Source organism: Mixophyes fleayi, chromosome 1, assembly GCF_038048845.1.
Source record: "Mixophyes fleayi isolate aMixFle1 chromosome 1, aMixFle1.hap1, whole genome shotgun sequence".
Taxonomy (NCBI): domain Eukaryota; kingdom Metazoa; phylum Chordata; class Amphibia; order Anura; family Limnodynastidae; genus Mixophyes; species Mixophyes fleayi.
In genome coordinates, this window is record NC_134402.1 from 119,668,384 (window position 1) to 119,684,881 (window position 16,498).

Genomic DNA, 16,498 nt, shown 5'->3' on the forward strand with positions numbered 1-16,498 from the left:
CTCTTAACTAACATACACACTTCACACTCGGCTGAAAAATTCCCCAAAGGAAAGGACTAGTCACCTTATAGACCTTCATGTTTTAGTTTTTTGTTTTGTTTTTTCAGCTGATTAAGAAGTTAACCCATATGTTACAGCTGCTTTAGAGTTTTTTTGTAAAGGAAAAAGAACCCATTGTCAATCTGGCGGTGGTTCAGTAAATTTGTACAATTTATTCCAGCAAATGGGGAAATCTCCTTTGAACGAGGCATGGCATGCGTTCCCAAGCCTATGAGGTGAAGACCAGTCTTTGGTAGTGAAGACGTAGGTTTATGTTTTTTAAATAGGACAGGGTCATCCAGACTCACTCCTGATTGTCATTGCATTGGTTGACACTCTTAATTATCACTGAACTGATTATCCTAGAGTCTGACATAATTTTTCCAACAAACAAATTTCATGTTTGATCGATAAATTAATGAAAAAGTATTTTCGTTTGTATGCTCGATATATATTTTTTTTTATTTTTTTTTTAAGGTTTTTTTTATTTGTATGACTTAGATGAAGATCTGGACATATTTAAGGTCCCATTTATGCAGAAATTCAGAACATTCTAAAAAATTGACCTCTCTCAAGGGCAAGAAACATCATAGTCTATAGCCGACTTCGACATATTCAAGCAGCTTTATAATGAGGGAAATATGGGCATTGGTGCCTAAAACCTTTTATTCACCTGTATTTTTATTAACTTGGTCCCTCACTCTAGAGCCATAAGTTTTCTTCTTCTGCTCCCCAGCACCCAATCTGACCTGGCAGGTTTGGCTATTTTTAAAAATAACAATGTTGAACTAGAATATATGTATATACACTATGGTAATTCTGCAGTATTTCTGCATTTTTCACATTTGATAAGGCACACTAACTATTTGGGTAAACCACACCCCTATGAATGCTGCAGATCCATGTAGTCTGCGTTTCTTTATATTTATTACAATAAATATGTAATCTAGTTAATAGTATTTTGTTCCAATGGAGTTGCTGATTTTTTTGAATGATGTTCATTTATATTCATTCATTCATTTCTATGCCTTTTTATTATTCTGACGTTTATTAAATCTAGTGATTTTTGAGGTTCCGACCAAATTCTCAATCTGTGTCATCTTTGAAGTCCACTTTTACCACAGTGTATGTTGGCTTCTTGTTGTCGGGCGCCGTCCATGCTTACCTCCACCACTACAGGGAGTGATGCATGACACTTTGCCTTGTAATGGGATGAGACTACCTGGTGCCCCTTCGGCCAATCTGAGAAGGTGCACCTGTTGCTAGGCAACAGGCCGTGATTTTAGGATTTCCAATAGGCGGTCAATAATCTGGTGATGGCCCTGACCACCTGAAGGGTTACTGAGATGCCTATATAAGGCAGACTTTAGCACCATTCCTGTGCCAGAGTATTGGGTCTCACACCTCTAGTCTGGTTCTATTCCAGTGTACTATTGATCCAGTTCCATTTCATCCTTATTATCCTGGTTCTGACTCTTGCATATTCTTGCCTACTCTTCTGCCTCACTATTCTGGTTCTGTTCTGACCTCTGCTACTTGTGTCCCAGTTGCTTGGCTAGAGACTGGCATAGAGGGCCATGACCTGCACATCTCATGTAGCGAAGAACATGCCTCCTTGCGGGGGTACTAGAAGAACCCTATGGGTGTGTGTGACTCTTCGCCTCTTTGCTCAGATGCAGCAACCGCTGGCAGGTATATGTTCATTATTTTCCAAGCGAGATATTTTCGATCTTCCTTCCACTTCCACTGAATATCAAAAATTATGGCTGAGCCACTGAACCAACTAAAGCACTTAACTGCACTGTACACACCACACATAGCCGTCTGCTGTTTTCCATGATATTTAACTGCACCTATATATACACTCACATACTCCCTATCTCCTGTGACCATGTGCTGTTTGAGCGTATTCCTTTTTCTTTTATTCCCTCAAATTCTTAGCTAAGTGTATTTGTCGTTCAACATAAAACGCCCAAAGCTGCTATTCAAATAGCCTTTAATTCCCTCCTGCCTTTGTAATGATAATGCAAACCGCTTTATCAGAAAAGCTCAGTTTAAAAACTGTAATTTGTTTTTGATTGTGGTCATGTCCAACTGGATAGTAGGATTGATAAGACATTTATGTTGACAGGTTTAGAGCATTAAAAATCACCATGCATAAATGACACAAAAAAAAAAGAAATAAGTAAATGATGCCGAATGCAGGAAATGAAAATAGCAGTCTTCTTGATCTCAGGTGACCCGAGCGTCTAGCTGTCAGGGTATGGTGCACCTTTGCAGAGAGAAATTAACAAGTGCTTAGACTAATATCAGCTGTAGTCTCCAGATATTCTTACTGGTCAGACATAACTGGAAGTAGCAAGTGCTAGTGTCTGCAATTGTCCTGTTATAGGTAGATGACAGGCTGCTATTACATGTTCTTGTAGCTCTCGCATAAAAGTTGTGTTAAAATTGAAGCTCTTCTGTAATTTCATTACTGAAAAAAAGGTGACGTTTTGGTCATGTCATAATATACTTCAGCTTGGTTTCATCCAACAATGTCTTCCTCGTTCGTTCATATGTAGCCAAATCATTTTATTTCCATATACTCGTGAGGTTGATAATTTAAATCCATATATTCCATGCATGAAGTATGGCAAACCGGGAACCCCCAGAGTTACTATTAACCGCTCAAGTTGTTGACTATATCTTTCTATTGAGGGACATAACAACTGCGCACCAGGCAACCATCTGACACTGTCTCAATCTGTCACACAGATAGACCATGTAAGTTATCATGTGCTGCCAGGAAAAAAAAGACTATCAAAAATAACATAAATGTACAAAATTGCATTAAAAAAAAATTCAACAAAACCTTAATTTAAATTGTTTTGGTTTTTTTACTAATATAAACTTAATCTAAAAACAAAAAAGGAAATGATTGTACATTTCATGAACTTAGTAAATATAGAAGGAACAATCCTTTTTGTGTGAGTACATTGTTTCTTGGGGTATTTTTCTTCTACATTTCTGGTTTATTTGGCAACGAGGTCAGGATGCAGAGGAATGCTGAACAGTTACATTTTTCAAAAAGATAATTTCTATCTTTGTATACAAAAAAATATATGGGTGAAACATTTACATATCCTTATATTCTAGAAATGTAGAAGTAGTTTTCACAGCATTTAGGAAGGTAACATTGTTACGTGGAGTTGCCTTTACCTGTGGATCATTAAGTGTTTCCATGTACTGTGCATGCAAGCACAGAATATACATGAAGGGTTCTCAAGACCAAGTTCAAAATTAGCTGTGTACTGGCTGTGGGTAGAATCAATAGTCCATGAACACATGCCTTTGTTTTTACGGTCTACGACAAACGGCAGTACTTCACATATTATGGTCACACATACACCAAGCTATTATGCCAGTGATGGCTAACCTGTGACACTCCAGGTGTTGTGAAACTACAAGCCCCAGCATGCTTTGTCAGTAGATAACTAGCTGATAGCTGGCAAAGCATGCTGGGGCTTGTAGTTCCACAACACCTGGAGTGTCACAAGTGCTAATGTCTGAAGATAATACTCAGCAGGACTTAAATGCCAGAGGCTTAAGCCTAGCAAGATATAAATATACTAGTAATTGCGCCAGCCATATCTAATATGCCAGTTGTAGTGCCCAGTAATGTGCTCATCAATAGCAGTAATGCTGAGCGAGCTGATTATCGACAGCAATATTGGCCAGGAAGATGACCATCAGTAGCAGTAATCAGTTAGTAATATACTTATTAATAGTAGCATCAGTAAGATATGCAGTAGTGGCAATGAACATATCAACTAGTTATAATATCCATTATTAATAATTCAGTAAAATGCCAGCCGATGACAACACATATTAAGATGATCATTAGTAGTTAAATCTACATAATGGCCCCAAGTAAGATGTTTAATGGCCACTAAAATACCCATTTATAGCAACTCTTAATAAGATTTCCCTTATTGGCAATGCAAATTGTAGAGCTGTGATACATACATACATACATACATACATACATACATACATACATACATACATACATACATACATACATACTAATACACGTGATGTGACACTGCGCTCTGATGGTTCTAATTGGTCAATGCCAGAGGGCATGACTTCAAGTTCAATGCCGAAAATTATTTCTGCTGTGAGGAGGAAACAGAATTAAAAAAAATTGATCAAAATAATGATTAACAAAAACCTATACAAAACAATACGACCCCTTTCTGTCTATGGGCCAAAGTGCAATCTCACTTCCAGCACTGTGGATGTATTTTTGGTCTAATTTAACTCTAGTGCCTGATTGACCTCTGAGGGGTATATTTACCAAAGTGCAGGTTTGAAAAAGGGGAGATGCTCTATAGCAACCAATCAGGTTGTAGCCGTTATTTTATAGAATGTACTAAATAAATGATAATTTTATTCTGATTGGTTGCTATAGGCAATATATCCATTTTTTCAAACCCGCAGTTTAGTAAATATACCCCTGGTGCATGTCTTTCCACTGCATGTTGCAGTGCTGAAATAAGGTTCAATAAGGTTCAATTTAAATGACAATTATTTGTCCCACTTCTTTATACACAATTTGCAGCACTCTCCATGTTGGATTAAGAGGGGTGAATGACAACTTGTAGTTTACAGATTACTGCACATATAATACATCAGACTAAAGGTAATATGATTTACCGGTTTCACGTGCTTTTAATGCAATGCTCAGTGTACGTCAGAAAGCAGCTGCTCTAGCAGTGAAAGATCTAGTAGCGGGTTTTCTAGTCACAAAACATTTATTTCTTACAGCTACCAACAAACAGCTAGGCATGGTACATATATAAAGCCAGCTATTTACTTTTAAAATGTATGACACACCAAAGCTAGTGATCCTTTTCTGTCTTTTTTTTTTTTTTTTCTTCTTTCCTTTTTCACATACAAATGATGAGGGGGCACTTTTGAACTTCACTAGGAAGTGGGAAGGGTGCGGGACAATGGCACGCTCCCCCAGGGTCCGTGAGACCTATCCGAAATTCATGAGTCTCCTGGACATTCGGAGATCGTGAACAAGTATGATCAAACTTTTATTATGGTGGCTGACTACTGAGTGTGCAGCAGGTATTGTAGTGTTGTAGGACTCCAACAGAGGTCCTGCAGCATCTCAGTCGTGCTGCATGTGACCCCACTAGTTTTAAAGCTGAAATTAACCTACTTACCTGAGCGGCTTGGTTGTCCAGCTGAATATGGGATCTATGTTGCTATAAAGTAACTGGTCTCCTAGCAAGGCTTCTCATTGAAGCCATGGAAAACCGTAGGAGAGGTAGCAGAGATGAGTAAGTCATACGATGGGGACTGGGATGAAAAATAATGATTTGTATATGTTTAATGGCCCTCTCATTTTGTTAAAAGTTTTGTTTACTATACTGATATACTTAGGGGAGAATTCAATTCTGCCACTAGTAACTCGGCGCTAAATCTATTACTGTTTTAATACGGTAATCTTAACCCTGAAAAGGCGGCGTTGAAATGACTGTATTACAGTATTCTTAGTGTGCAGGTCACGTTACTTTTTACAGTAACGTGGCCAATTGAATTTCCCCCTTAATGTCTGTTGCAACGTGTAATGGCCTCCTCCACTGATATACAGTTCTTAAAATCTTACATTGGAAAGTTCTAGTGAATTTTTGTTGCTCCTGAGGAATAAGTTTTCTTAGGGTTAATGTACAATTGGTGTTGTGAAGATCTGACAGATTCAACATAGATACCTAATGGACCAATAAGACAAAGCAAAAACAATTGCCATGGATATCTTCGGTGTGGAATGTTGACACATATCTTTTTTTTATAATTTGTAGAAAGATCATTTGTATGCAAGCAGTTTAAATGTGGTAATTTATTGAAAGTGGTCCACTTGTATACATGCTAATTAAAATGGTAATTCATTTTAGAAAAGGTGCTATTTATTTTTTATTTTTTTGTACAGTGAACATTTCTGGCAGAGTATTTTACAATTATACAAGCAAAAAATGTTCTGCTGTAAATATGCTTTGCTGTAAGGCTGTGAATTATGGAGCAAGCTATTTATATACACGAATCGGCCACAACATTAAAACCACCTGCCTAATAATCCTGTAGGAAAACGTGATTCATCAGACCAGGCCACCTTCTTCCAATGCTCCATGGTCCAGTTCAGACGCTAACACATTGTAGGTGCTTTCGGCAGTGGACAGGTGTCTGCATAGGCACTCTGACTGGTATGCGGCTACGCAGCCCCATGCGCAGCAAGCTGCAATGCACTGTGTGTTCTGACACCTTTCTATCATAGCCAGTATTATTACATTTTTCAACAATTGCTATAGTAGCTCTTCTGTGTGAAGCAGACAGGTTAGCCTTCGCTCCCCATGCGCATCAATGAGCCTTGGGTGCCCATGACCCTTTTGCTGGTTCACAAGTTGTACATACTTGGACCACTTTTATTAGGTACTAACCACTGCATACTTGGAACACCCCACAAGACCTGCCGTTTTTGGAATTGCTCTGGCCCAGCCTTCTAGCCATCACAATTTAGCAGTTGTCAAAGTCGCTCAGATCCTTACGCTTACCCATTTTTCCTGCTTCCAACACATCAGAACTGACTGTTCACTTGTTGCCTTATATATCCCACCCCTTGACAGGTGCCATTGTCAAGAGATAATCATCATCATTTATTTATATAACGCCACTAATTCTGCAGCGCTGTACAGAGAACTCATTCACATCAGTCCCTGCCCCATTGGGGCTTACAGTCTAAATTCCCTAAGACAGACAGACAGACAAGGGTGAATTTGTTAGCAGCCAATTAACCTACCAGTATGTTTTTGGAGTGTGGGAGGAAACCGGAGCACCCGGAGGAAACCCATGCAAACACAGGGAGAACATACAAACTCCTCACAGATAAGGCCATGGTCGGGAATTGAACGCATGACCCCAGTGCTGTAAGGCAGATGTGCTAACCACTACGCCTTGTTGTGGCTGATCTTTGTATGTTTACACCATATTTTTCTGTCTGTAAGCCTACAACTCTGATTCACAATATGTTGCACTCAGCTTGATCTATTAAGGTATATAAAATCGCACATGTTTAAGTGTTTTGTTAGGGTTTGGGAACTTCGACTTCTATTTCTGACGCCTCTTTAAATTACATTACATTATATTTTAGAATTCGTGGCTGTAGTGATCACATAGATGTCACCAGTGTCTGATTTATAGAGACATTACCAAGTTTAAAAAGATTTGTCAATACTTTTATTATCAGCCAAATGTACAGCTATATTCTCCTTATTCTAGGTACAATTTTCAGTATCTGTTCTTTGGTTATGATATGATGAGAACAATAATCCCCTGTCTACCGGAAAGGTAGATGTATTATGGGCCTGATACAGAGTTTGACACGAGTACAGCTGCGGACTGCGAAAGTCTACTTTGGTTTTTTACGCAGTTTTGAGTTAAATGTAACCAGGGAGGACAATGAAAGCACTATATGCCTCCCACAGTAGAGGCTTACAGATATAAGTAACACACCACCTGGAGATGCAACTTTTATAGTATATACTTCATCTCCAGATACGTGTCTATGGTGTGGCATAAACAATTGTAACAGTCTGCATCCTGCACACACAGATATATTTGGCACTCCCAGTGCATCTTTTTAAGGCAGTATGTAGTGTTTGAGAAATAATTGTTTAGTGTGACCTTTTGTGATTACGGAAAATCCCTGGAAATGTCAGAACTTTCACAATTCGTTTACTCATATCCGCTTTTGTTTGCATTTTTCACATGCTAATAAACACATACAAACTGCATTACAAATAGGAGTCAATGGCGCTGTTCTTCCCCATTGGGTTTAAAATCTTAGACCTGTGCATGACCTGTTTCTCATGTGTTGATGATTACAATAAATTGTATAGAAAAGCATGAAAAACACATGGAAAGGCATTTAAATACATAACTAAAGTGCATTAATTAGTTTACATGCATTTTCCGGGGTAAACTAGCTTAGAGGTCTGTGGGAAATTGAGTTCTAATAGTGTGGTTTAGTTATAATGGCTTGGAGCAGTAAATCAGCCTAGCAATGATAAAGGGAAATAAATAATTGTACGATTGTCGTTTTACATTGCAAAATCTCTAGAATTTGTTGATTTATCACAGTAGTAGAAAGTAATCAAGTTTGAATCAGTTAGATTGGGTTTAGTAACTTCCCAAACTCTTGTGACGTGTAATTCTTGTACTGTTACTAAACGTATGATATAGTATGAAATTTGTGCGCGATTGCAAAAGAAGCTACAACTTGAATATGGATTGACTGTTCACAAAAACTGAATAACTGAATACTTTGTCATTAGTCGCCATTGTTACACTTTCAAAATCTAGCATATCTAGCAATATTTAGCATTTTTATTTGTAATTTACAACTGCTGCTTTTGCACATATGTTTTCAGATTTGTTTTCATTGTGTTAAGATTTATGGAAATGTTATCCAGAAAGCTTGTGAGTTCGATATATTTTAATTTTTTTCAGACATTGGATTGGAATTTCTTTAGTTTAGAGTACAATACCTTTTTTTTTTAAAAACACATATTACAAATTACACCTGTCTTTCACCACACTGCCCCTGATATTCCTATCCTGAATATTTTGTTAGCGTAACTTGACGCACACATCTTTCGTTTGTACAGCAGCAAATATATTTCCTTATTTTTATTTATGTTCCATCTTTTTTTTACTTCCACCTTCTAGTTTTTTTTTTTTGTTTTGTTTTTTAAAGTTTTATTTTTGCAATACAACTGGCAATCAGAATGCATCTGAACAAGCTAAAGAAACAAACACATAGTGACTACGACCAGCGTAGCATTAGTAGACTACTGATGACCTAGTGATATAACTGAATAGAAAGAGAGACCAGGGGGTAAATGTATCAAGCTGAGAGTTTTCCGGCGGGTTTAAAAAGTGAAGATGTTGCCTATAGCAACCAATCAGATTCTAGCTTTTATTTTGCAGAATGTACTAAATAAACGATAGCTAGAATCTGATTTGGTTTTTCAAACCCGCCGGAAAACTCTCAGCTTGATACATTTACGCCAAAGAGTTTATATTGTGTAAAGAGGGGAGAGAGGAGAAGAGTGGAATAATGGGGGACCTCAAGAGGGAGAAGATAAAATTTAGGCTCATGGGGTACATCCACCTGAAGAATTGCTTGAGTCAAGAGTTTCATCACTGACCAAAAATGTGTCCATTTTGGACAGGTCCACCAGATATGAAGAAAACAGCCCTCCTGGGAGCACCCCAACCAACAGCGGTCAGAGGAGTTGGGTGGGATTTTGTGCAGTGCAGCCGTGTAGGCACGTAGTACCAACAAAACAAAATCTTGTAAACATTCTCTTTTATTCTGACACAAATAGAACTGGAAACAGCGATCTTGTGAATCTCCGACCATTCGTCATCTAGCAAAATTTCGCCAAGATTGCGTTCTCAAGCTAATTCATGGGGGTCTCGGAGGCCTAAAGTAGAGGGAGCAAGTTCTTGTATAACGTAGAGATAGGACCTTGCGTAGAGGATTGGCATCAGCAGAAATATTCAAAAGTAGTAGGAGGAAAGACTAGCTTTAACAGTAGTATGAAAGTGGTGTAGCTGGAGATATTGATAGAACTGTTTTGAGGGGATATGAAAGTGAGATTGAATGTCAGAGAATTGAGGGAAAGTCAAAGAAGATGATAGATTCCACCTTCTAGTTTTTAATGTAAACACGTCCATTTAGGACATGGACAGTAGTGACTAAGGTGTCAAGATTGCTTTGATTTCTGTATGTCCAAAAATGGTGTACATTGCTAGCACATATTAAGCTTATTGAGTGCTCAGGCCAACAGATGAACAGTTATAATGTCATTATTCAGCTTGGCTACATATGTGGGTGTTGAAATGAGACCCAAGTGACTGGATCAATGCTGGCCTAGTTGTGTGAAGTACACATAGGCGTATTGTGATCAGCTTCTGGTGGTGGTTGTTGTTATTATGCTCTACACTGTTACGAGCTGCGGCGATGCGCGGCTCGTCTCTCCTACTTGCATCCAGGCTGTCATGGCAACAGCCGGGACGTCCTTTCCGGTTGCTAGGTCCCGGCCGTCACCGTGGCAACTGACAGCCCTGCATCCCGGCATTAGAGGCAGTCGGGCGCTGGTGCAGATTAAATTAACCATGTGTATACCACCTCAGGTGGCTGATTAAAACCCAGCACCTCCTTAATTCTGATTGGGCAGTCTAGGTATTTAAGGCAGGGAGGGCTTAGCCTCTCTGCTGGTTATAGCGATCAGTTTCCTGGCTGCTGACCTGCTCTTATGCTTTGTTCCTGTCTACTCCTGTAGACCCTTCTGTGTATGACCCTTGGCTTGTTTTTTGGACCATGATTTATTGCTGGTGACCCTGACTTCTGCCTGTGACTCGGATATCCTGTCTTTCTGACGGACCTGACACTTTGCCTGGACCTCACCTCCGGTGCCTGCTTGTGCCCTATGATCTCGGCCTGTACCTGACTTCGCTTACCTCCTGCCGTCATCTTTTTGCCCACGCTGTGGTTATATCCATAATCTCAGTGTTTTGTCCAGTCCTCAGGGACCCCTAACAGTGCATGTTTTTCATATCTCTTTGCTGGAGCACAGGTGTATTCATTACTAACTGACACATTTTGAAAGATCCACACGTGGTACTAACTATTTCACTTGTGACCTGGAAAACCTGCACTGTTAGGGGTCCCTGAGGAAGGGAGTTGGGAAACCGTGAATAAGTTTTTACGCAGAGCATAAGACCTGAGGGCTTCTAAGTACCTGTGAGCGCAATAAGCTTTACAGGAAAGGCGACTGCTATAGGTGAAAACCTCTACCACCTGTTCTACATGCTTATGACAATAGCTGTTAGACATACACATGCTGTAATATTGTAGCATGTATGGGTACCTTAAGTCTCAGATTATTGGTTCATCTCCCTTTTGAATAATTCCACCATTCATTACTTCTGTGTACCATTGTAGACTCAAAATCCTATCCTAGATGTGAATTCACACAATTGTTTGGCTTAGTTCATCTAACTGGCTCATTTATTTTTATTTGCTCTCATTTGTATGTGTACAGCTTACACAATATTGACTCTTTCATATTTCTAGAAAATGTACAGAGATATGGTTTCTATTTGGCAGAGGTGTTTATAACTGGCATTATAACGGCGAACGTTTCTCTGCCAGCGTCTGAGAATTGTTATGTTTCATTGAGTCTACCGCTAATGAAGCCATCATACACGTCGTACATACTGTAACAGTGGATAAAGCTGATAATGTGAATAATGTCACTGTGTTATTTCTCGTCAAATCCTGTAACTGTGGAAAGTTAATTAGAGGTTGGCTTTCACATACAGCTACAAAACACTACATGTAAAGTGACAGAAAATGGAGAGGGAGGTGACGCTGTGTAAAAAATAATAAATAAAATTAAAAAAAAATCTCAAGAGATTACTTTTATTTCTCACAGGCTTCATGAACAATTAAAAGAGTCTCTGGAGAAGCAGCTGGAATCTCTCCCTACCAATGCTGCTTTGGCCAGCGAGGCACTTACCGAACAAGAATTTATTAAAAACCTACACGAACAATTGCAACTGGCAAATCAAGTAAGCAGGAAACCTCGCATTATTCCAAAATCTTTTCCTAGCAAGCAAATTCACAAATTTAATGCTACACCTATGAGAATTTCCCTTTTCCCACAGAGTAAAGCTCGGATAAGGTAAAAATCAAAGAAATAAACCCTTTTTATGACTTTGGTAAGAGCTATTTTAGCTCTGCTGGCACAGCTTTCTTAAACTACACAGATGTACACTAACTCACGAAACATCTGTGACCTATTAAATTAGCTCTTCATATATGGTGTTAGAATAGAAATTCTATCTGGAGTACACAAGGTACAGCAATATACTGCTCAGTCCTTCAGCCTCTGATAATGCGTGCATTGAGAATAGTTGAAGCAACAGTGCCCCCTGCTTGATTGTAATGTGTTTGCATTTTTGTATTCTAATGATACCTTGAGTATGGTTTTTAAAATCCCTGCCGTATTCTCCTGTATAACAGTATTTTGCCACTTTATTAAAAATAATGTGCTGTTTGTAAATATTGCAGAACAGAATTAAATCTTGCTTTTCACCTATACAATCTTGTATAGATTTGTGTGGCATGTTCATGATCTGTTGAGGATGTGTTGAATTGACATATTGTTTCTAAACAAATGTACGCTTACTGTGCGTTTTCTATTTCTAGGAGAAGAAGAATGCCTTAGAGCTGTGGCAGACTGTTGCACAGGAATTGGAACGCCTGCAGAAGCTGTATCAGGAACATATGACTAATGCACACTTACATGTGGGAGAGAGACAGAAACAAAAGGTAGTCTGCAGCCCCCCTCACAGCCGTTTTAGGCTGGATTTTATCATGTTACCAATTTGAGTGTAAGGCAAGCTACTTGTCATATATTGAATTTTAAATAACCATGTGGCCTTTGGGCAAAGTGATCATGCACTGAAATCAGTGGTGAAAGATGACTAATGTTGGTCCATGCTATAAAACTTGTGTTATTCCAACACCCGAATGAGGTTTTGCTATAGATGATCAGAGTAACACTTGAACAGCGATTTTCATGTCAAAATATCTGTAACAAACCAGCACACAGAAGTGTTAATGAGAAGCAACACTTCATCCCTCATCCCCTATAGTAAACATATTTTTGTTCATTTTTTTTATAAAAGTAAAAGAGATAAACAGGGCTAATAAAAGTAGCCTCCACCAGTCCCACAGTCCTTTTATTTTTAGGTGGGACAGAAGACGGATAGATGGAGGTAGCCTAAGTTTGGTTAATTGAGTGAATGAAGCAAGAGACACCAGCAAGTGGGACTTAAATTCTGTTGAAGGGTTTTGTTAGACATAGCAGACCTGCAAACACTACATTTGTAAACCGGTAAAACCTAACTAGATGTTTTCATGATTGTAACGTTGATCAATAAAAGCAACCTAAAACCCTTTCATGGTAATGCACCTTAACGACTTTCTTTCTAAAGATTCCAATCTCAGATTTTGAGCAAGTAGTAAATCATGTGACCCAGATCATCTGGGTGAAATATTTCAGTGACTTGGTTTATAAATAAAGGAAACAAAATATCAATATCATTTTTTATATATATATATATATATATATTGTGTTCATGCTTCATCTCGCTATTGTGTTTCAAGACGTTCTCTCTCTCTTCTCGCACTCTGCTTGGTTTTCGCTCTCTCACATTACATTATGTTTCCAGAGATGGAAAGTTTTGTTTTCTTAGAAAAGCATTTTTTTGTTGTGCAGATATGTTTTTATGGCTAGGGAATGGGTACCCCGAGTACTATTGAGATTTAGTCCTGTAAATGCATTCCATTATTTGCCTCTCCCATATTAAACAGATAAAAAGGAAACCACATCTGCAGCCATTTTTTCTGCGCTCCTATTTAATAAAATCATTCACATCATCCATAAATGTGTAGCGCAAACAGGTTTCATTATTTTCATAACCAAGGGTTTAAATACATGTGTGTTACTGTTTGCATCGGCATATTGAAGAATCCAAACTAAGCAATATATTTTCTATATAGAATATATAGGATCTCATAGCTTGGTACAAATTGTTTACTGACTTGTACATTTCTGGGCTAGATGATTCAATTATTCATAAAATAGTTACCAGTGGGGTTACCTTACGATAGATTCTTAGGGGTATATTTACTAAATGGCGGGTTTGAAAAAGTGGAGATGTTGCCTATAGCAACCAATCAGATTCTAGCTGTCATTTATTTAGTGCATTCTACAAAATGACAGCTAGAATCTGATTGGTTGCTATAGGCAACATCTCCACTTCTTCAAACCCGCAGTTTAGTAAATTTAGCCCTTAGTATCTTAGTGATCTGTTGATACCTTTTTTTCTTTTTCTGTTCTTACATTTAATGATCCTGAAATCAGTGTTATTCTTTATCTAGCAGCAATTAAAACAACATAATGACGATCTACATTTCAACCCTTGTTTTTTGTTTTTCTTAGGAACAGGTAGCAAATCTTCAGCAGCTAACAAAACAACTTCAAGGAGCTAATGAAAAAGTGGAACTGGTAAGCCAAATGTCTGCACCATAAAAACAGTAATGACTGTGATGTGTGAAATGTAACAGAGAGGATGGCTGAGCATGCAGTGCTAAACCTTTCCTGGGTTTATTGAGGTATGAACAGTACAAATTTTAGGGTCCATTACAAGCTTTTTTATATAAGGGAAGTTTAATGTTGCGTTCAAATCATCGGTTCAGTCAATTTTAATACTGAATATACTTTTGTGTGTATATTAAAAGAGCAATAACTAATACATGGAGAGGGAAAATGTTACAAGATACTTTTTGTTAGCTGACAAAATAGCTCTTTCTTCATAAAATAATTTATTGTTCACCTCTTCTCTTCTGAAATTGTAACCATAGCAGTTGAATATGGAGACTTCTGTCACCTGTCTAGCAGCTTCAGTGTATACTACAGCAAATGTTTACAGATCTTTAACCATTGAAAAGAATAGTCTGAGCAAGTCCTTTTATGACCATGGAAATTGCTTAGCTTGCTAGATAAATGCAGCACACCTTTCTGCACACCTTGGAACATCAATGGTGACTGTCCTTGGCTTCCATTACAGAATGGAGTGGTGGGGTTACCTGGGGTTGTAGTAAGCAGGTATGTAGCTCTGTTATCTCTAAAGGGCTTCAGAATAAAGTAAATTTACCTGGAAGGCAACTAACAAGAATACAGCTAGAAAACATAGATAATGCCCATTTCATATGGGAAGGACTGGAACTGTCTCCAAAGGAGATAAGCAGCAAACACAGCATCTTATTAATAGTCTGCATGCAGCTGGCCAATTAGCTGCTGCGTTTACCTACTTCACCCTCCAGTGCTGAAAGCTGTGTTCTGTGCCTCCTGTGAATCAATGTGTTCCAGCAGATCACTTCAGGTAACAGTGGGGTTTCCAATGGAGGGGATTTAACAGCTAAAGACTGGAGTGTTTTCCCAAAGTGGACAACCCCTTTATTATTATAAATAATGACACTTCTATAATGCTGCAGATCCAGTGAATAGAGAGACATGTTGTGAATTTTGGGCTGCTGTCTGGTCTGTGATCTTAACATCTCGTCCAACTGTACATGTATCGGTGACATGAGAAAGCCCTGCTCAATTGCAATAGCCAACAGTGTAATGCCTCAAGTGATTGACAGTTACTACAGCCAATTGCAGTTTCTGCTGGGGAAAAAGGAGTCAAATGTTACTTGGAATCCCTGCAAGACGCATGCATTTATTTCACATTTGTAAAATCTAATTTAAATTGATAAGAAAAGGAATTGAACAACTTTTCACTTTGAAAGGGAAGGTGTGTTCTATAGAAGAAGGGTTTGTTTTACATTGTTAATTCAAGTGCAATGTACAGTAAAGTCATTCTGAACCTTGTTTTGGGGAGTATTTTTCCTTGGTGTAGACCTACTATACGGTTTGCTTGGCCAGGTTGAAATAAACCAAAATGAAAATAAATGAAAGCATGCTAGTATAAAAAGCAATGACACCTTCTAAGGAATTGTTTATTGTTATTTTGTATTAGTCACCAGAACGGGGGTCTAATTTATATACTTGCTATCAATCTGGCAGTCTGTATAGTAAATAAGTTGAAGGCATTATTTTAAATCGTTTAGCATGTTTATTCAAAGCATGATGAAAGTGGTTTTATGTTTATGTAAAATAATGGTCCTTACACCTGCACTTTCTTACAAATGTTCGCTTCACTTTGTTTTATGTAAATTTTGACTTTGTTTGCAGCATTCAGGAACACAGTATTCTTAATAAAATACAGTAGAGTTGTATGGGAACACCTATGTATGTGCATAGTACCCTGCATTGCAGAAAGTGAGCAGAAAGTACAAGGTTGTGTCTATGCTTTAACTAGCGTTGTTTTATTTAGCTCTTATGTGTATGAGCCTTATCAAATTAGTAATTTAGCAGGTCAGATAGTGCACCTGCTTCGTATACTGTATACTAGCTAACAGAATGACTCAGAATATGCATCGTATTCCTTCTGTTGTCTGTAGTCTGTAACCAGCCTTGACGCCGCCTACGCCACCTAGTAGAACAGGCTTGCGATCCAGGAGATTCTCCTTTCTGCCCGTGCCTACTAATAGCCAGAAGTAGTTTCAAAGTAAGTGTCTATTGGACAGTAAAGTTCAGTGGACACCATGTGGCTTCCATCCAATCTCCAAACAATCATAAAGTGGAATCTGTTTACCTCCACACTTTTTCCACCTGTAAGACTATAGAAACCTCACATGTAGACGCTGGGAGAGGTGATTGGC

The 16,498-nt window shown here is 38.4% G+C and overlaps 1 protein-coding gene across 1 annotated transcript in view; it reads left to right on the top strand.

The window, feature by feature from the left end:
• Positions 1–16,498, top strand: part of SCLT1 (sodium channel and clathrin linker 1) — a 94,188-nt gene that overhangs the window by 20,997 nt on the left and 56,693 nt on the right. The window contains exons 7-9 of the mRNA XM_075199888.1: positions 11,595–11,730; positions 12,371–12,493; positions 14,172–14,237. Coding sequence (XP_075055989.1) covers positions 11,595–11,730; positions 12,371–12,493; positions 14,172–14,237 — 325 coding nt within the window. The remainder of the gene's footprint in view (positions 1–11,594; positions 11,731–12,370; positions 12,494–14,171; positions 14,238–16,498) is intronic.